General features: G+C 42.8%; 1 protein-coding gene across 3 annotated transcripts; it reads right to left on the minus strand.

Annotated features, from left to right (window-relative positions):
- Positions 1 to 376: 376 nt before the first annotated feature.
- Positions 377 to 21,637, minus strand: LOC118793135 (coronin-2A-like). Of its 3 annotated transcripts, XM_036551158.1 has the most exons (14): positions 21,187 to 21,637; positions 16,771 to 16,887; positions 11,464 to 11,675; positions 6,724 to 6,959; positions 6,232 to 6,348; positions 4,970 to 5,119; positions 4,183 to 4,362; positions 3,295 to 3,411; positions 2,854 to 2,958; positions 2,593 to 2,689; positions 2,177 to 2,289; positions 1,637 to 1,727; positions 1,134 to 1,420; positions 377 to 569 (listed from the first exon to the last, which is right to left on the minus strand). In XM_036551158.1, the coding sequence occupies exons 3-14, from the start codon at positions 11,666 to 11,668 to the stop codon at positions 438 to 440; spliced, it is 1,830 nt and encodes a 609-aa protein (XP_036407051.1). In that variant the 5' UTR covers positions 11,669 to 11,675; positions 16,771 to 16,887; positions 21,187 to 21,637; the 3' UTR covers positions 377 to 437. The 3 variants fall into 3 exon arrangements, with proteins under 3 accessions (XP_036407051.1, XP_036407050.1, XP_036407052.1); XM_036551157.1 differs by lacking the exon at positions 16,771 to 16,887; XM_036551159.1 differs by lacking the exons at positions 16,771 to 16,887; positions 21,187 to 21,637 and having other exon boundaries at positions 6,724 to 6,924; positions 11,464 to 11,532.
- Between the last annotated feature and the right edge of the window lie 638 nt (positions 21,638 to 22,275).

Here is a 22,275-nt window from a genome sequence, read left to right on the forward strand (position 1 = left end):
CATGTCCCTGGGGGGTTCATTTTTAAATATTTATAGACATTTCACAGAGGATATAAGACTAATTTCAAGCCCCAGTTAGATACAGGTATTAGAAAACAACTGTGATGCTTACTACTGATTATTTTTCTGAAAAAATCCCTAGGTGCCTTTGGAATTTCTCAATTAGCATTTTCAAAAATCTATAGCACATGAAGCGTGCCTATCACAGGTGGAAGATTCTGAATTCCAAGCTATTTACATTAAAATAGAATACAAAGATTTTACCGTGTGTCCCAGGTACCATTATTTCACTGTAAAACTGCAGTGCAGAGCTGCAGGGAGAAGCCTGCCTGCCTGCCTGGTCCCCTGGTACAATTGGTGGGTGGGGGCGGGGGCGGTGGGTGGGGGCGAGAGTTTGGGGGTGGGGGTGAGGCGTGGGCACTGTGGGGACTGCGTTCTCAGTGAGACCCCCGGGAGTTCCTCACATTTTTGATCTCCAGCTCCAGCTGCTTTATCCGCACATCCCTTTGGCTCAATAAGTCCTTCAGCCGACGGATCTCCTCCTGCTGCCGGTAGAACATCTGGAGCAGCTGATGAGGAAATACATGCTAGTTTATCATTGTGATTAGGACAAGGCCACAGAAATGCCAATAACAAATCATACGTCTTCATTTATATAATACAACAATTTGCTGTAAATTTCTTTGAAGCCATACTGAGGACGACTTGAATACATGCACAGTGAATACGCTCACATCCTAAATACATAGGTATTAAACATTAAATCATTGATGCAGCCCTAGTTTTGTATGGTTCCATACTAACAGAACCGGATATCTACCCCTTACAGTGTTAAGAGCCCCAGAATGCATGTGCATATCAAAGCTTTTCTGTGGTGGTTACGTCAAGTCATGCCAACATGACTGCCTCAGCAAATGACATACTGCTATGAGATCAAAGCTAATGTTCCTGACTCACTTTACGTCTTTGTAGTACCTTGTCATTACAACACTGGTGCATTGTGAGGTAAATGAAAGACCATCATCACCTCTGTCGATGTACAACCTACTCGAGGTTTTACCCTTGAGCCAAACAACAGCGTAGGTTGACTGGACAGTTCAACGTCCTATCCTCCTCTACCAAACCCACCGTACCTCGTTCTCAGTTTTAGGTGGAGAGCACTGCAAGGGTTCACATCCGTTGGACACTGTGGTCCAGCTCATGTTTTGGACTTTGTCTTCCTGGCTCAGGTCGTTGAAGGCTTTCGCATCCTTGCTTTCCTTGCTGTCTATGCGTTCCTGGATGAGTGTGATTTCCAGCAGGCCAGGAGGACCCTGGTCACCTGTGCTATCGAGGGAGCCACTGAGGGGCTTCTCTGCTTTTTTCTCTGGATACATGTATGGTACTTTACTCCCCGGTTTCAAAGACATCAGCACAGGGCCTGGAAGAGGAATAGTATTATTTTACAAAAACAAATTATTGCTATGACATTTAAGCCCTGAAGGCTGTAGCTTTAATGCTTCTCTGTCCTTCTGGAATAGATCATACTGGAATGATAAGACACATTGCAAATCAAAAACAACAGCATAAAACCCATTTTCCACAGAAAAAAAGAAAAAAACAACAAATAAAAGCACTCAGCCTCTGCAGTCCTGACCTCTGTTCATCCCCATAAGCCACTCTCCGGCTGTCATCGCTGGCTCCTCCCCAGCCGTCATGGGGTAGATGTCCTCCTGGTACGACTCTGACTGCATGTTGGACACAAAACAGGCGCTGCTAAAAAATCTACTGGAGCTAATCCTCCTAAGCCCATCCCACACAATACTCTCTGCCCTACACTGAGTTGGGATGATTACAGTATCTGTGCCGCATGTCATAAAAGAGTAGCTTTCAAGCCTTGTCCATCTTTTAATTCTGTCTGGGACTTTAAAGATGGTTTTCAAGCAGTTGCTCAGAGACCCCTAGAGAAACAGAAAAATCAGCTTTTCATCCTTTCATTCAGAGGCTCCAATTAAGATTTTAAGACCTAAGGTGAAATGAAAACCAGAAACCTGTGGGTTGCCATTGGACACTGCTCTAAATGAACCAAGATTTCTCAGACAGTCTGAAATAACTGCGCTAACTGAGAGCTGTTTGTAATATGTGCCTTTCTGGATCTGTGTTCCAGTTCTGCCCAGGCGAGGGCGCTCTTTCTCACCCTGCGAGGGACGATCATGGAAAGTGGTTCGATGAGACCCTTGATTGTCACCAGCCTGTAAAATCTGAACACCTCACAGGAGCACACGTCCAGGCCTCGCTTTGGCATGACCCCTGGGAGGGGAGAGCGAGAGAGGGAGAGAGAGGAGACACTGCCGTCATGACTTAGAGTCACCCAATGATCCGCTTACAAGCATCATCTTTTAGTGAATCATGCCGCTCAGATGGTCGGCAGGTACCTGCACAGACTCACTGACCTCACTGCCATGTGAACTGGTGATAAAGTGGATATGTGAGTAGGATGACCCATCCAAATGATTTGCAGATCAGTGACTCTGCCCAGCATAGCACATTAAAATACTAACCCTGAATTAAAAAGCCACAGTAATCAATAAACAAAAAACCACTTGAACTTACCCAGTCCCTTCTGTGGGAGGACTGAACGAAATTCAGTCAGGAACTGAACATAGGGCTTCTCTGAGCTGATTTCATAGTACCTGATATTACCATCTCCCTGCAAGGAAACACAGAAACTTTCACATTACATTGTTCAGCACATTAAAATGACTCCAATTTGACAGGAAGCACTCTGACTTGTCATAACCCTTTCAGAAAGGGGTTATGAAGAGTAAGAGTCACAATGACCGTCACTAACGTTGTCTAATGGCACAGTCTTACCTTCCCAGCCAGGTAGAGCATGTGAGTATCAGGATCATAGAAGGGGAAGAGTACTCCAGACGAGCCATCCAAATCCTCCTCTAGCAAAGGCACAGACAAGTCCTCCTGGGAAACACACACACACAAACACGCACACATGAGCCACACACACGTATACACAAACATGTTTGTCACATAAAAAAAAAAAACTTCAGAAATAAAAACAACTACCTGTAGCTGTATTTACAGTCAGAAGTATTATCACAAGGTGATAGCATACAGGTGACACAAGACCACCAACAGGGCGCAGCTATGTTGCCCATGTAATCTATATGCGAGGTTTGCAGTAAGAAACTGCAACCTGAAACCATTACAAAATTATTCATTTTTATTTACCTCACAAGGTGTTTCTTGACTGAATCATCTTTGTAATACATCCACTGTCTGAAACACAGTCCTTACCTGATCCCAGAGAGCTATTTGCCTGTGGTTCCAGCGAGAATTTCCTGTTGAAAGGAGCATCTTCAGATTTCCCAGGAATAGCACCTTGTTGGCCTTATGTGACTTGCAGTTAGCCTCCTGAAAGCACAAACACCAGAGACTTAGTCTCCTGAAAGCATAAATCAACAGCAACATAGCATTCTGAAAGCACGGGAGGACAGGCCTACTACAGAGAAAGGTCATCAGCTTTGTGGTTAAATGTGGCTTGACAGAAGTATAGATCTGTTTAGGTTTTGCTGATACTCTAAATGCCTCCTTCTTTAGTGTGGATAAAGAAACTGTCAAACTGTCAATCAACACTTGAAGAAAAATGCTTCCCTCTGAGAGATTGACAGAAATAGTATAATTTATCAAATTAGAGACTGGAAGAAATCCACAGAGTACAGAATACTGTTGGCAGTACAAAATACAACGTTTTAATAGTCAGTGTAATGCAGACTGAAAGTTGTGACTGAAGTGTGTATGATTCATTCAGATTCACCTTTGCACTGCAAATTCACACCTAGTATTGTGGAGGTGTCAAACGTGTACTTGTGGCACGACACAGAAGATGCTACGGTACACCTCTAAACAGCAGAACTCTCTCCTCTCTTTATACACCTTCATGTATCTAAATGTCATCACCTCATGTAGAAAACAGCACATTATGTCAGCAAAATTTCCATATTTGCTCAACATTTCATTCTCATTAGCAGTTCATTATAAAAGAATTATTTATGTTGTCCCACATATTTTGTTCAGTAAACGTGACTGATACTTTTATCAGTGGCTTTTAGATGTTGAGGGTTCTGTGTGTCTGACCAGAGCCTATAATTCATTTAAGGTTCTGTAGAGAGTAAATGCACAAACTTGTAGGAGAGCCCCAGTGCGTGGGTTGATGATGCGGATCTTCTTGTCCTTGCAGGAGGTGGCCAGCTGGCTGCCGTCGGTGTTGAAGGACATGGAGAGAACCAGATCCGTGTGCACGCCAATTGTCCTCACTGGGTTTTTGATCACCTGTTCCGGAGTGTCTAGGTTCCACACCATCACCTGTGCATAAAGGATAGGCAGGTGTGTGACTGTGTGGCATCTCTGTGACTGTGACGGAGTGCCGTCACTACGGTTGAGTATGCGCTCTGACTACCATACCAACGAGCCAGGCTCTTTGGCGTCGCGGTCAAAGTCGCATGTTTGGTACCCCGTAGACCCGAGTCCGGGTGGGGTGACTGCTCTTGCCCTTTGCTACAGTGACACTGGACGATAACTCACAGCCTTCATGGGGCTCAGATTTTCACCAAATGTTTTTTTTTCAGCTTTGCATGGTTCACAAGGTTTTCCTGGAAACAACTCTAATTTTACCCCAATACAATACAGCTAAAGCATATTACATTGCTGGCATTTACTGGCATTTGGTAAATGCCAGTAATATAAAATGGCTGTAATGCATATGAATTGTCCTTTCTCAGTGAAGCCAAAGTCCTCTGTTACGACATCCTGGTCTTTACCATTACAGGTCGACATACAACTTAGCACAAATGTTGTGAAAGATTTCATACAGCACAGCATTTTGCAATTGTGATTTAAATGCTGATTGGAGTTAGTTATGGGTTGTATGTGTGAGAGAACAGTGCGGCTTGGCCCATGGCAGGCACAGTACCTTGTAGTCATACGCTGTGCTGAAAAGCACATTGCTGGCAGTGGGGTGCCACTCGATGAGCCCCACCCTGCGTGAGTGACCCTGCAGCTCTTTTCGGGGGACCGTCATGTCCCTTAGCACGCCATGCTTCGGAATGTCCCAAATTTTCACCTGGAAAAAAAAAGAACATTGGGTACTGTGCAATGCTGATCACCAGGATGTAAGGCATGTACTTATGGCTATCACAAAGACACCAAAACCAGCACTAATGATCTCATTCATAATAAATAAATGAGGTCTATCAGCATCAATTTTGACCAAAAAGCCTGAATCATTGAATGAGGAGTGTAAATAGGAATCCCCCAGAGAGACATTATTATGTAATTTGCAGTTTGGCAGTAGTTTGGTGTAAGGAATATGGATCTGGGATTGTAGAACATTGCAAGTTCAAATCCTGTCTGAGACATTGTGTAATTTATGCAAGATGTCCTGGACAAGGGCATACGCTACACAAATAAGTAATGAACTAACGGGCTTTATATTCACTGGTCTGTCCTTGTCAATAAGCTCTCTTTCTAGTTTCATTAATCATAATTTGAATTATATCTGGAAAAGATTGTGCCCGACCACTTGCTAGGATAGAAGAAAGCCTGTTATTGAATTAAGAAGCTGGTTCTGTCCTGTCCCCTGCCCTATTCACTGTTTACTGCGATGTCAGAATACAATGCTCTGAAGGTAACAATAATTATTTCAAGATTTCTAACATTTTAAACCCAGGTGTTGACCCTTGTTGGCTAAGCTAAACATTTTAAACCAATCTGCTGACTTTTCAACTCTCTGTCTCTTCTTTCTTTGCAACCTTTACCTCACTTGCTGCAACCTACAGCAACACTGATCTCAGATCAGCACTCAGCACATTATGTAAATATGAGAAGTGCACCTGTGCTGAGATCACCAGCTCGGTGCTGAACCTCCAACCTAATCGGATTTACCTTAGATGAATTTCAGGCTTCGGTTAGACACACAGAGCCCTCAACTTCTAAGAGCCACTGATTAAAGCATGAGTCACATTCAATGATCAAAATATGCAGAAATACATAAATTATTCTTTATAATCAGCTGCTGATGAGGATGAAATGTTGAACACATTTAAATGATAAACAAATTAGATGTTTATGTTGTATGTCGACTGTAGACAGTGAAGCCTTTAAAGATCTCTGCCTCTATAGAACACTGAAGGGCACTAGAAGGGGATTTTGCAGTAGAGGGGTTTGTGCACTGACCGTGGTATCCTCTGAACAGGAAGCGATGCAGAAGTCATTGAAAGGATTCCACTTGATGTCCAACACATTCCCCCTGTGACCACACACCCGAGGGTGGTGTGGGTCCACCTTCCCAGTCTGAAAGGAGAAGCGGGACAGACGTGCGTGATGTAATGTAGTCAGACTTTATCGTAGTCTGAAATGAAGCCAGGCAAGCCCTGCGGCAAGTTATTACATTACATTTTTGGCATTTAGCAGACGCTCTTATCCAGATCGACTTACACAGGTTACAATTTTTACACGTCACCCATTTATACAGCTGGATATTTACTGAGGCAATTTGGGGTTAAGTACCTTGCCCAAGGGTACAACAGCAGTGCCCCAGCAGGAAATCAAACTGGCAACCTTTTGGTTATGAGTTCTGTTTATTACCACTATGCTACACTGCCACTCCAGTTACGGTATCATGTCTCCATAGATAAAGTAACAACTAAAGGGTGGGAGTGGCCTCACATGGTGAATGGAGATGACCAGGAAGGCTCCGCCCCCCGCGCACTCGGTGATGACCGCAACAAAGCGCGGGTTGATGGAGCAGAAGTGGTTGTCCTGGACGCTCCTGGTGATGGGGACGCCATCGTAGCAGTTCTCCTTGGTTGAGGCCTTACCGAACACGTGCCGGAACTTGGAGCTGCGGTACTGGGGCCGCCATGTCATCTGGAAGGCAAAGCCGAGACAGGACCGACGGAGGCCTGTGATGAGCGACACGTGGAGAGCGACTACATGAGAGCCAGGTGTGCTGGTGGGGAGTCACAGATGCATCACATTCTGACATGTTTATTACACACCTCTTGCACTTTTCATGCACAACTTAACAGCAGTTTTGACTCTTAAAAAGATTCCTCTCAAATTAAGACCAGAGCTGTAATCACAGCAAAAGCTGAACAACACTCTACTGCTTAAATGTAGACATTACAATATAGGCTAGCCAGCTTTATACTTCCTTAGCAACAGGGCTATTTACGGAAACAAACAAAGAACAACAGCCTGCAGTAACTTTTCTTCAGAATTTTATCACCACAGGGAATGTTTCAACTTGTGGGAAACAGGACTTGCATCCTATGCTGATAATCCACATATGAAACTAAAACTATAACTAAAAAAGGACATTGATATGTTATTTGATACAGTGACACCAATTAAAATCATGCTGTGAGCATTACTCTCTGCCAGTGTGGAAGACAAATAAGACAAATAAGGACAGCATCATTGTCCCACCAGACTTACATCCTTGTATGTCTCACCAGCTCGCTGGCACAGTGCTGTGGGTCAGTTTCCTCCACTGGGCCAGGACAGTGAATTAATAAATTCTACCCATATGTCCTCAGTGAGGCTAGCTTTAGTCTGTCTCTCTGCAGCTCCTGAAGGCTTAGGCACCGAGTGAATTATTAGCATGAGGTGCGAACTGTCTCTTGCCAGCCAGTCAGCATGTCTCACATTTTTATTGATTAATTCAGGGGAACAGGGTCGTTTGAAGGAGATTAGCTGCAGCCTGAGGAAATGGAACTCTTTCAGCGGGTAACACTGTGCTACGACACACCGGAGAATTCCTTGCACCTTAGAAACGATGCACTTCTTCTCTGCTGGCTATTTCTGGAGCTGAAATCACCGGGGCATTATGGAAGAATTCCAGTCTTATGCACAAGGGATCCGATGTCTGCCTTTTCATTGAGCTGCAGCGGTTCAATAGAAGTGGGAGGAGCCTATATTACATCACACTTTCAAAACATCAACAGTGACCTTTACGAAAAGTATATCAGATTTCCTCTGAAGCACATAGCTTTGCTCATCAGACTGGGGGTGATTCTGATCCTCTGGAATGTTTCTTGTCTGCCAGGTGTACCTCTAAAGTCTGAAGTCATCGCCAACTGAGATCTACAGGTAAAATGCAGCTGCAAGATAGCTGTTTCTGCCATGAAATACTCTCATGAATGTTAAATGCTTGCTTCAGTCCAAATAAACAAGTAAACAAGATCAAATCATTAGTTTGCTTTTGGGATGCCTTTGTACCCTATACAGTTCTTAGATATCCATTTTTAACATGGTAGTTTGACTGCAGCAATTAAAACCCTCACGCCAAGGGAGTTCAAACCTATGCCCTTCATGTCCCAGGTCCACAGGTCCAACTACTCAAACACTGCTCCATATGTTTTACAATAACTATGAACCGGTGACCAAATATACATTCAGTAACAAATTACAAGGGCTCTTTTGCTACAGCTTTTAAGTGAATGTAAAATGCTAAATCATTACTGCAAATGCTACAGGTGATCTGAATTAGCCAGTGGTCACAGACACAGGCATATTGTTGCTTTCCTTATTACAGCTTTCCTTAAGATTATTTTACCAAATTGACAAGGAAGCACTCTCCTGTGCAATGGCAGGTCTTTCAAAGCTGTTTTCCTGATGAGACTAAATGGGTTCCTCTGTTTTCAAACTGGTTTGTCACCACAGCGAGGGGCCAGCAGCAGAGATGAAAGATGAAGTGAAAAGTTAAACTGACACCGAGCTGTGAACAATGCCATTTTTACGGGGATATTCTGTTTAATACCTAGGGTTCAGTATGTCTTTTCTGTTCCACAGAATTGTGAGGCGTACCAACGCAAACTTATTTCCTTTTGCCAATGACAGAGGGAGAAAACATACAAAAGCTTGACCATCCTGACTGCCTTTTGTTTTTGGAAGAACATTTGAAATGGCCTCTCCTTCAGTCCACAACCCTTGCTACAACACTTCCACCCCGCCCCCCGGTCTTGGTTGGCCAACCCCAATTTGAATTTGAAAACTACTTTGCCCTTTCACCTGAGCTATATGCTGCCATAGCACAACTAAAGATCCTTATCAGCAGTGTCTTCACAAACCAACTCATCCTGAAAAGAATCCTGTTTCAGGGCTACATACAGATTTCAGATTCATGATATGACAGCTGGCAGATAAAATAATGATGTGCATCAAACTGATGTGATGACACGGTAATGCATAAATGGAGACAGTTCCTTTTATCTCCAAAGTCATTTTAGAATGTTGCTGCAGGTGGTGTCACACAGGGACACACTGTACAGTTCTGTGAAGGGTTCTACAATAAGGGTTCTTACAAAGCAACAATTAACAATACCTGGACAGACTTCAGCCTGACAGAATGAACTCAGGGTTCACGTCAAAAGCTACATTTCTAGCTGTTCCTCACAAAATGTTGCGGTTGAGTGCTATTGAAAGATGGTCCACAAATTTCCTGCATTATTTTGAAAAATCCTCAACAAGTGAATGGTATTACTGCACGTAAATATCCTTATCTTTAAAGCTAAAACTAACGACGTGTTGTTGCATCTTTTCAACATCAGTTGCATTGTTTTCAAAGGAATCACTATGTTACCTCCTAACTGAGGAATGTATAAGTTGAGCCTGTCAACAGCCTGTAAACCTTGCCTATAAACCTCTGTCGGTGTCGAACTACAGTAAGTGCCGGCACAGCAGGAGAACAGTACAAAGTTCACTGGCATGTGGAGGTGGTGGTTCTATCACCACACCTGTAGTAAGGCATTGTGGGTCCGCCTCTTCCTTCCTTTGTTACCTGAAAGCGTACATAAAAACAGGCGAGAGATTCTGAACAGCAGGCCCGCATGTCGGGTGAAGTAGCGACGGCCGCCCAGTCGCCTGCAATGTTTTGTTATCTCTGAATGGGAAATATGAACCGTGGGATGTTCGGGTTGAATTTTTGTCCACGTTCCTGTCTGACATGATAGCACACACAGAGGCAAGCTTTAATTGAAACCAGAAACCGCCACAGAAATACAATAGGTCCCCAGACGGCTGGGACTCTATAAAGGTGCTATGAAAGAAAAGAGGGGGGGAGTGGAATACATGCATTTCTGATGGGGAGGAGACACTTTTACCCAGAGGATTCATCTGGACAGGCAGATGACTGAAAGGGACAATGTCTGGCAATGGTGTCCGCCACCGAGTCCAAGATCAAGTCTAAGTCCAAGTCAGAGGCCATTAAAGCACAGGACTCCATTGTATAAGCATATGCCACCTGCAGACGAATGAGAATGAGTTTGAACCCTTTTGTATAAATCACTAAAAATTACAAGGATTTGTAACATTTGCTTCAGAATATGTGTATTTAATTAATGTCAATATGCAAATAACAATATGCAGCTTGCTATTTGTGAGTGATCATACTACAGCAAACCTGAAACAGGAACATGTTTCTTCATTTCACCTTTTGTGTCTGCTTATGTACAGCAATCAGGTGCCATATTAATAAGGCCCACACTTCCCCAGTGAAGTAGACCTGTTTGGTTGAGTAAATCTACTTCTTTCTGTGCTTTGTGGCTTTAACAACTCAATAGCAAATGACAATGTCAACATTTCTGAGCTCTGCAAATGAAATCTAAATCCATTTCTCCATGCTAACTCTGGCCCTCCAGCTCAGACAGCCTACTAAACCCCACATGCACACCAACACACCTTACACTCATACAAACCCCCCAGCTGAGGCAAAGCACGAAACTCTACATTCACACCAATGCACCCCAAACCTGTGCTAATCCCCCAGTTCAGACAATACATTAAATCCCCCATTCACCAATACAATGCTGATACTAACGCCCCCCCCCCCCCCCCCCCCAGCGCCAAAGCAACACCCTAAACCCCACTTTCACTCTGATACACCCGACGCCTGCACTGACACACCCCATGCCCAGACTGACTGTCCCGCTATGACAGTGCACTTTAACCTTTGCCTCATGCCCACATTAACACACACCACACCCACTCTCCAAAACTAAGACAACACACTAAACCACATACTCACACTACCAAGCGCTCTGCAGGAGTTTGTGTACTAACATTCTGTGTATTGACTTCTGAATTTCAGTTTTCTCTCTATCAGTCAAATACATAACATATAATGTCTCAGCATGATAGTATGTTTCACCTCAGAGAATCCAGTTCCGTTTTGTCTGCCTCCCACTTTAGTAAGAACCAGACACATACATTCCAAGCACTCGGCCAGTCTTGGCCTCAGAGCAATGTAAAAAGTCTTGTTCCAGCCTGCCCTGAGTGCCTGTTTCGTAACGGCTCTTCTCTACTCCTGGATGGGGACCCTCTGTGCCCTGGGAGTCCTGCTGCTGTTCCCCCTGTCCCCCAGCCCCAGCAGCTCCCTGCACCAGCCAACCCCCCCAGGCTACTCACCCTGTCTCTGTGGCCGGAGGGAACGAAAGCGGGAGCGAGGTCCGGGGCGGGTGGGATCCGTGAGGCTACCAGGTGTTCCCCGCGTCCTCTGCGGCCCTCTCTGGCTGCGTCGGCGTGCGGACTCGCGCCTGTCGAGAAATCGCTTCGGGGAGCGGGAGAGGTCCTGCCGTCGCACTGCCACAGATCTGCCCACCAAGTGTCTCATCCGCTCTCTGCAAGAGCAAGCAGCACAGCACTCCTGAGCTCCACACAGGCAAATGCGCTGCTTCTGAGTGTGTGTGTGTGTCGGTGTCTGTACACTCCTCAAAGGGTGGAGCCAAACCCCGCAGACAGCAAGGTAGGTAAACAGAAACTCCACCCATCACTTCTCCACAAAGCATGTGTAATCAGAGGCCCTTTGTCTTTATCAACAGCGCACCAGCCCCTTGCAGTTTCATCAAATAAAACAGGAGCATTTGATTTCCTTTCAACCTTTCCACTCCTGTGCTGTTATTTAATATCAGCCTTGCAGTGGGCCTTGGCACTGTCAGTCACAATTAATCAATCCTGTAAAATCAAAGCAAGCATAAGAAAGAGCTGTAGCCCATTCAAACGTGGATTATGACTGGCAGCTGAAATTCATAGACACCGAATGATGGATTAACATAGGGGAAATCAAACTTCAAGCTTTAATGGATGTTTTCCACCCAACCCACCAGCATATGTTACACAACATAAACTGAGAGCTGGCAAATCTCCGGGCAGTCTGTTTGAATGCAACAGCCCCATGGTTTGCTCAATCACGGAAATCGCACGTCAAGCGCATTGCATAACGACAGCTGAGGGCAGGATTAAGAGGCAACCGGCACGTCACACAGGCTGAGGCAGCAGGTTAGGGAAATCCCACTGGATCTGCTGCCCATCACGGACACACAGAGGACAGGTCCAGAGTCCGGAATTTTACACGCCCCATACGCTCCAGAGGAAAATATCCTTGCAGTGGATATAAATATGTTTCCGGAAAAATATAAACCCCATGGCCCACACAAACATTATTTTTTTTCTTATTTTAAAAGACCTATTGAATCTGATGATAAGTGTGTGTTACTGTACATTTTCAGGCGTTTTCTCAGTTATGTAGGTTGGTAATGGAAAAGTAAACTCATCTCAAGATGACTGCAATTTTTTCTACGAGCTGTTTCTTCTGGAACATTCTGGGAACACATTAGTAGATTTCCTTTGATTTATTTGATATAGTGGATACGCAGCCCAACCCTGTGCTTCACACATCATTCCCATTTAAACCTGGCTCCTGCTCATAATGTTATCATTGATCTTTAATCAGTGTTTTCATGACAAAACCTACATTTGGAAGTACTCAATAGCTGCAAACAACAGTGAACTAATCTATAATCACTGCAATACACAAGGACCATCTCCAGGAAAGCTAAACATAAAAATCGAAAGGTGAAATTTGATTCAGCCAGCTTCACCGAAAAGCCAAGAGTGATGAATGGATTTATTTGGCGATAATGTGATAATTGCCTTTACATATTAATAATAAATATCTCAGATAAGCATATCCCAAAGCAAGAAAACAAGGGAATGGCAGGGGTATCACTTTTCCTTGAGAACGTGAATTTATAGCCCTTCTGAGGAATTCTGTTTTGTTTAATAAGACAGTTGTGCAATTTCTTCTGAGATGGCAATTCAAAGTGCAGTGTAGCAAGACATTATACCCAAGAATGAATTGAAGTCTTTTTTCAGGTATGGATGTATCTCACACAGTATCACTTGCTGCGTTCTTTCTGGAAAAACAACACATGCCTACATTTCGACACAAGAGCATTCAGTTGCTGATTGGTTGAATTTCCCATCACTCCCCCCTTTAAATGGACAATCTGCAGCAATCTGCTGCACCACACCGCACCCATTTCTCTAAAACCTCTTTCCTGTCTATTGCTTCACCCCCTGACAATCTGTACTTCCCTTGGTCAGAAGTGAAACCCATGAGGATTGTTATCTTTCAGAGACTCCTTACATTGCAAATCATACCTGCAACTCCTCCCTCTTTCACAAACGCTCCCTGAATCCTAAAAGGCACCTCCGCCCTTCCGTCCTGCCCTGCAACCCCCCCACGGCAGCCCATCTGGGAAGAGCAAACTTTACACCACACAGTTACAAATGTGCCCCGAGGGGCCTCAACAGGTTACTACTGGTTCTGTCAGGTGTCAAAGGCGAAGGAGGAAGGACAATTGATCCTAAACTCTTAGTGATTTTTTAGCTCTAAAACAAAGATTTGAAGCCACCCACTAATTACGGATAAGCCAGCTACTGATAAAATGTCACCTGCAGCACAGAAGTCACCAGCTGGATCGGAGTGAAAAAGGAACCATTTGTAGTAGGTTTGTCATCCTGTGGTTAGTGTGTGTCATTTTTTTTTTTTGAATGAAGTCCAGATCTCATGTTGTTCTGCTGTATGAAAAAGCGACAAGTCAGCATTCATGAACAGCTAACTGACTGACCTTATCAGAGGCGCTGGCCACTCCTGTGTGAGTCGTGCAGTGTGCAGCGGGTGCGGTTACGGGCTCACAGTGAGCAGGCTTCCTTATTTCTCTACAGCGTGTTTCTGACAGGAGAGCCGAGGACCTGTTCCTGTTCTCTGACTGTTTGCTGCCGGTGCGCCCATATGGACTTCACTGCAGGGCTGATGGTGGGGGACTCTGTTTGTGTTATATTAAAAATCATGCAGAGCGTGACGATGTGCAGAGCCTATTTTTAGCTTCAACGCATTCAAAGATTACGTTCAAAATCAGCAGAGCTGTGTAGGCACATAATCACATTGCAGGATTGAACAGAGGGACACAAATGTAATATCTGACATGTTAAATATAGTGCTAGGTCCACTGCACTCTACAAAGAGGGAGACACCCACACCGCTGAAAGTCCAGTCCATTCCTCCATTTCAGTGTTCTGCAGAGTAAATCGTTTGCATCGTAGCTTCTTTCTGGCGTGTATTTAATGTAAACAAATGACTTCCTTCCTCTGTGTCTGTGTTCAGAGAAATCGACACTCCTGAACAAGACATGGATCCCATCCCCCCACCACACACACACACACATTCTCCACTTTCACATGGAATTAGCCCAGAGGCTCTACATTCACATGGTGCCACTGGCAGTGTTTGAAAGTATGTGTTACATAGCGGGAATTTGTGGCCCAAAGAGAGGTAGGGTGAACTACAGAAGCTACTGCTCTCTGAGGGTGTGAGGGGTACAGCCTGCTATTGGTCAGATCCTGGGAGATGTGGGTTTTCCAGTTTTTACATTTCTTGGATCCAGAGGTAGATAATCCATTTTGACAAAGTAAAAAGCTGTATTCCCTCTGATTGTCAATGACTGCATCATCACACTGCCCCACCTATTAGAACTATTTCAACTATTATGTCTCATGTGTGCACATGCCCACATTCGTGTGTGTGTGTGTGTGTATGTGTGTGTGTGGGGCCAAGAGATCCCAACCATTTCTATCCATTCACATTAACAAATAATACAATACTCGGAATCTGTGTAGGCAAGGTGGTGAAACAGCTGGTGTCACTTCATATCTGGGTAAACACCACGTACGTATGCACAGCACAGGAAATAATACCATCAACAGTGCAACGATCCATTACTGTTGTACGCTAATAACAAATATCAGAGGAGGATGTGAAACATGAAACTAAATCAATCCATTTATTGACCCGGAGACAAAGTCTGCCGTTGTAAGGGATGATATTGCCTAACTCAGAGAAGACGCCAGTTAATGCCCATTGTATTATGATCAAAGGGAATACGTTGTTTTCTCCATTACCCTGTGTAAAGAATGTAAGTGATAACGTAACATACTACAAGGCAGTAAAGCAGCCAGGCCATGCAGACAAATGTTCCTGACAACATTTCAGAGAGACTCAGGCGGTCCAATTTACTGAAAGCCCTTTGGCCTGTCCTAGATAAATAAATAAAACTGATATGTGATTCTGTAATGTCTGTACAAACACATGCACACAAATATAGGACCTTTTCTTCTTTCAACCACAGTTAATGTTGCATATTGTAGTCTAGCCTAGAAATGCATTTACATTTTCAAACTGTTCATAGCTGATCTGGACTTTAGCAGACGTGGTGCTCTTATCATGAAAAGTGTCTTACTCTTCATCATTTCTCTCATACACAGGCCATAGACCTTTGCAGGATAGATCAAGCTGAGGTTACTCCCCCTCGCCATTTTCCTCTGATTAATCAATGCAAGACAATACACAGACCTCACTCACACAACTAAATGCTACACATTAATGACAAATAGTCATTACAAATCAAATTCATTCCCCTTAGTAAATATCTACATGTGATCATATATAACATGTAAGAATAAGTGACATTTCCACATTTTTCATTTTAAATGTCTGGGACGTTATCTGGCCTATTCCTACCGCCACCCCACCCCCAACCCAGGTAAGAACATGTATTTTATGACTCATATCTTGTGAAGTCTTTTCTTTAAAGTTGTGGTAAGTCTAGATGGGGCAGGGTCTGACTCACACACACATGTGAATTCCATTCTGCCACAATCTCTGGAGGCACCGCTTAGCTCTGAATACAGGGAGTAAGTTTCCCCACGAGTGAAGCAATTACCTGATTATATTCGAAATGGCAGTAGCCCCATGAATGCATCCATACACATACTTTATCAACCATAGAATTTATGCTAAATTATTGAAGTTTCATGAGTATCCTATAAGGACAGGTACCATTAAATTAAAATAATTTTACAGTTGTGTGGTGCTCAAGTTGATGCTTCTTTTTTCTCTTTATTGTTTAAGCTGTAAGACACAAAAAAGTGTTGGAGCACCACAATAGTTAATTTCAAAAGCACAGTCCATGAATAGTGCAGTATCTAAAAAGCAAGCCAAAAGGGAGCAGTACCAAAATAGAGTGCTATCTAAGGGCAGTACCAAAATAGAGTGGTACTAAACAGCAGCACCTACTAAGTGCAGTATCAAGGTAGTTTGTTATCAAAGCAAGGTACTTTCATAGTGTGGTATCAAGGCACTACACCAAATAAACGCAGTATCGCAATGTGATGACCAATGGTGCAGTCTCAAAGTGCAGGTTCTACACAGTGCAGCATCAAAGCATGTTACCAAAATTGATATGTATAGTATCCACAATGTTGCTGTACTCAATCACAGAACCTAAGTAGTACATTATCAAAATGCAGTGCTAAAGTAGCGCAGATAAGTGCTACTATTTATTGATCACAGATCAAAAGGATATCCTCACTGACCTTAACAGTCAAGTCAATAAGAGATGAACCATCAGAAATAGCGCCTTTGCTTTTAATGGAGGATGCAGCTGATGGTGATGATGATGAAGATGACCCGATAATCTCCTCACTCACCTCCTTTAAAAAACAAAAAAAAAAGATAAGGCAGTCGACAATGCATCTTAGTCAGCCATCATGCATTCTCCAGATGATCCACCTGTAATAATTAGATCACTTCCATTAGCTAACTGCATTAGGGGAAGAGGAGAAAGTGGGCACTGCACTTGACATCCTGAGAAATGACATTGGGAGACTGAGAGGGGAGCGGCTCTTCAGCAGAAGAATCCTCCACCCTCTTGATGTTTCTGAAATATTTATAATGCATGGGCTTTCAGACATTGCTGCTGTTGTTGAGAGACAGTGTGACTACATTACACCCCCTACTATAAGCAGTGCATTTGGGAATATTTACACAACAATTCTCACATATTCGCAACTGAGATTAATATGTTACAAACACATTAGTCGTTTTGATTTTATAAAACATATGTCATGTTATAAATATGCAGCATTTATGGCAGGTATGCCATCCATGAAGTTGGAAAGTTATGTCATCTATACAAAATTTAGTAATGTAATGATGTCATTATATCATATCTGCATATGTTTTGGTATTTCATCATACCACCCCACACTAATGTCACTAACTACAAAATAAATACACTGCTCAGTCTACGGTGTACAATCACTATGTGAAATGTTTAGCTCCTTCCAGGGACCACCCCATTCATAATCTTTACAACGTCCTCTAGGCTGCAAAAAGGACAAGTTGCATCAGCGTGCAGTCATTTGTAATTCAAAGTCAGGCACAAACCACAGCCCAAAAGGACTGAATCCAGGCCTTATTATTTATAATAGAATCCCACATATTTCCCTATGTGTGCATTTCTTTGTTTCCAGTGCACACACAAACACAATGTTGCTCTCTCAGAAGTCGCACAACAGGGAACTGCTTTCCACAGACACATCATGACTACGTGAACCCTTTACTCATTGGCAAGCTAATTACAACCCTATTTTCTTTCTGTCTGTCTGCCTGTCCATCTGCGCTCAGTTCCCCTGGCACCTGGCAGCTTGTGCACACTCATCACCCCGGTGAGCGACAGTTCGTCCTGCAGGAGACGCAGTCAGGCGTCCACGGCCGTCGCAGTGGGGAGTTTCCTGTAAAGAGGACCCAGGCCAGAGCTCCCTAACACAGCCACACCCTCCTGCTGCTGATTCATCATTGAGAAATCGCCATGACCTCACATACCCCTTATCATAACGCTCGATCAAGTTAATCATGATTCACCTCTGCGTCTGTCTGGTTGGGTGGCCATTTTTACTTATGAATAAAGTCCGAGTGCATCACAGACATATGACTTGTTTCTCAAAAACCCAGGCTCATAGTGTACATCAATACATGCCCTATTAATTTAAATGTGGACCTGACAAACGCAATGTGTCTGCTTATCCTGTCCCTCTGCGCATAGCTCTCTCTAATGAAGAATGGATCACCCATAGAAACATGACAGCTGTGATTATTACATGCACGGCTGAGTTGTGCTGGCTGACTGGCAGCAATAACAAGCTCCATGATATCCCTGCACTTTCGTTTTCCGATCACATTGTACCACGAATGTGATAGTATTGCTGATGACTGAGTCATGAGAAAAGATAATACAGCCTTAAGTTCTGTGTTCCTTGGTCATGTCGAGATCCAGCTACAGGTAAATACTTACACAAAATCATGAAGATTAATTGTTTGTTCCTGCCTCTACTACTCCCCCGTGTTTCTGTATTGACACTAGAAATGCATTTTGGGATTTGACAACAATTTAGAGATGAGATCATTGGCTTTGTTTAATTCAATTTGGTTCATTAATTTAAAATTACAAATCAAAAATCATTTAAACCTAAATGATATCTGGAAAACACACAATTACTCTTTTTGTACATAAATATGACATTATAAAGGATAATGAAGTATGCTATGATTTTACAAGATGCCATTTTAAACATGTAAGTTATTTTTAAACAATGGACTGACCAAGCACAAAAAGTTTTGAATGAAAAAGTCACAGAAGAAAAGTGATGATAGCTTTTCATCATCAAACAGTGAATACCACTTTTGTTATGCAGAAGATAGGTGACAAAGTTCAATGATATGTTTGCTCTTAGCAAAGTCATTAATTACTATGGATGAGGACTTTGATACCTTTCCCACATAATAAAGCTGCTGCATGTATCTATAAAATGATATGTCTTATTTTGATCACCCATAACCAGATGAAAGGCCTACTGTTAATGTTAACCATTGTTAAATGGCACTTAAGAGTTGTTCTTTGAAAACCTACCAATAGGATATGCTTCTCACATCACTATCACTCAGCCTCTAATCAGAGCAAGAAATTATGCTGAAAAAGCAGTAACTAGTCAGTAACCATTAATGTCAGGGAAATCCTATAATTAAGTACAAAAATCAAACACTAAGCCTGTGTCTCAAATCATTCCCAAAATTCTACTGTTGGTCTTTGGATGCTGGCCATCTTGCAAAGCATCCACACAGTTTGGGTGAATGTCCAGTGCAGTATTATGGCTTCAAATGTAGTGTTCATGCAATAAAAACAACGTCACAGAGTAACACAAGGCATCGGGATCATCTTACATGAATGAAAACATACCTTGGCATGCTCTTTGTTTTTTCTTAATAGCTGGCTCATGCAGTATATTTTTAATTTAGTAAAATTTCCAATTCATGTCATGTCATTTTTTGAGATATGGTTAATTTAAGTCTTTTTTTTCAATTTTATCCATATACAAGTATCCTTTACTGTTAAATTTTGATCTTTACAACATTTCAGAAATATGACCATAGATACTTTCAAAGTAGTTTTAGAAATACTACCAGTATGGGGTGGGGGTGAGGAATACCAAGAAGGCTATTCAACAAATAGAATATCATTATCCGTGCACCATACAGTCACCCAAGGATGACATAAATCAACCGACAGCATTGCGTAATTGAACTAACTTGCTAAGTATAGTAGACAACATAACAAAACCCTTTCTTACATGTTATAATAATGTCAACTCAAATGATTTTGTACAATACTCTGTAAGTGTTTGTCCAACTAAACAAAAGTGTAATGCTGAAAAGAGTCACCGTAAATGTGGGTACATGTCATTGACATTACTACTATTATCCTTATTATTTATCTGTTGTTTCAGCAGAAGGAATGGCATATACAAGCACAATGCATATGGCAAACTTTAATACACTGATTTAATAGACTGATTAACATGAATGTGAACAATAGTAACACTTATGCTGAATGTGGGGAAAAAGAAAACAATATATGTTAAATTGAATAAATGAAAACAAATGAAAACACCTCACAGTCCTTATGAGATAGATAGTTTTCCCAGTCCTTTGCACAATGGTCTTCATTAAGGGTTACTTGGCTAATAGAAAATGTCTATTCATTAATTTTGGCAGAGTATATATGATCTGAGTGACACTTGATCTTAGAAAATGCATTTGAAATCGTCTGATAAATTGCATTAGCTGTCATTGCTTCATTTCATAACTATCGGCTGTCTGGAACGAGGCGTGGTGTTTTTCAGCTAATTGAGGAAAGGAATACTTGTAACTATGATAACTTAAGGCCACATGGGGAAGTCATTTAAAAGCTCATCTCATATCTGTTTTAGATATATTATTCTCAAAATAACGAATAACACTCTTCAATTATTGCAGATTTTGGAACGATCAAATAATGAGTCCACAAGCAATGTTATCGTCATTATGGGCACGGGATTATGAAGGACCGCTCAAATTCTTTGTGATATGGAACGTTCTATGTGTGCTGGACCTAGGATGACACGAGGTCTACAACTTTTCTATTGTGACAACATGCTCGTTGTACATGAATCCCTCTCAAAGACAAGCCGGGTCTCTAACTCTATCTCAATACAGAAGTACACGCAATTCTAAGGCCCATCCACTGTCCGTGCGGCGCATCGCTCGAAACACGTCACAGATACACTTGTTTTGAATTTCCTCGCGGTCTCTTCTAAGAAACAGACTGTAGTCCAGCACCAGGTGGGAAATGAGGGCATCGTTGCTAAGGTGATCCCTGTGAATTTCCGCAAACTGCGGACACAGCATCCAAAATATAACAGACCGCATTAAATAAAACACTCTGCATTTCGTAGGTGTGCGCATCAAAAATCGCCATGTTATATTGTCCCTGTTTGATACTATTGTCGGCACAACGCAGAACTGCACACTCCCTCGAAATAAGATGTCACGTAAAACTGGTTAGTATGCCAGCGAGCCTTTTAACAATGCGATGTATGTTGCACAGTTAGCCGGTAGCCTTCTTTACTTCCTACCTTTGTGGTGATCCCAGGATGTATTCAGGTGTCAGGATTACCAAGGAGGCGCAGGCAGCGGCAATGGATGGTTTGGAACTCGGCGACGTGCTACTCGGCGTATGCAGCGTCTTAATTCCTCGGGTTACGAAGGTATCCACCAGGCGTTTAATGTATCCGTGCTATGTTCATACATAAATAATGATGGTCTGGCTGATGGACAGGGCATGCGGTGGATGAGCAAAGAACAAAGCAGAAGTCAGCCGCCTGTGCGACCCTACAGGAACTAAACGCACCGCAATGGTTCAGGACGGGGCAGGCGCTGTGGGTGGAGGGAGAGAGTGAGAGAGGGAGAGTGGGAGAATGGGAGAAGGACCCTCTCCCCGACAGAGATGCTGAATGAGAAATGGAAATGCTCCTGCCTTCCCACGAGCGTGGTCTATGCTTGGATTGCAACCGCTTCTTGACTTTGTCATTCGAATGACAAGCCCTTGTTGACGTATACAGCACGTGGGCAGCAGTTACCATAGGGATGTGTGGGCAGAAACCACTGATGCTGCAGCAATTTTATAAACTCTTTTACACTTTTCACTAAAATATTGTGCAATTTGAAGCAAATGAGAACAAGAGTGGAAAATAGTTAACCACCTCCCAAATTACAAGAAAATGCTTCCGCGAATACAAAGAATGGATAGTCCTGAGCACTTCATCAATTCATAGTCAGATATGCCTGATTGTACCACCAAGTACAGGCTGGAGTGACGATAAATACAGGCCTTTACGTGCACCATTGATGTCGTTTGAACTACGTGCCAAGCAACCACTCGGATTATCTAGTGGTCTCCATAATCCATGTGACTCTGAGATAAACACAGTAATTCCTATAAATAGGTCAAAGTCGCCTGCTAGTATACTATTCTATATGCGAACGCTGGTGTTGTGATTCACAACGCGACCAAAGATATTCAAGGACTAAGAAATCTTATCTAGTACACATGACAGTGAGCTACGTTATTTATTTTTTAGCGTGTGATGTGTAGAATCATAGTTTAAAATTATTGGGAGGAATCATCCTTTTAACTGATCCTAATATACCAGCCTATCACCCAA

The sequence above is a fragment of the Megalops cyprinoides genome, chromosome 18 (genome assembly GCF_013368585.1).
Source record: "Megalops cyprinoides isolate fMegCyp1 chromosome 18, fMegCyp1.pri, whole genome shotgun sequence".
NCBI lineage: Eukaryota > Metazoa > Chordata > Actinopteri > Elopiformes > Megalopidae > Megalops > Megalops cyprinoides.

What these genes read in the sequence shown, in the direction of transcription:
- LOC118793135 (XM_036551157.1), bottom strand. Translation starts at nt 11,668, where the DNA reads ATGAGACACTTGGTGGGCAGATCTGTGGCAGTGCGACGGCAGGACCTC. An exon ending in GCACTGGGGCTCTCCTACAA is followed by an intron (nt 3,412 to 4,182) that starts GTTTGTGCATTT and finishes TTGTGCTTTCAG; the next exon opens with GAGGCTAACTGCAAGTCACA. An exon ending in GCTTATGGGGATGAACAGAG is followed by an intron (nt 1,421 to 1,636) that starts GTCAGGACTGCA and finishes TTCCTCTTCCAG; the next exon opens with GCCCTGTGCTGATGTCTTTG.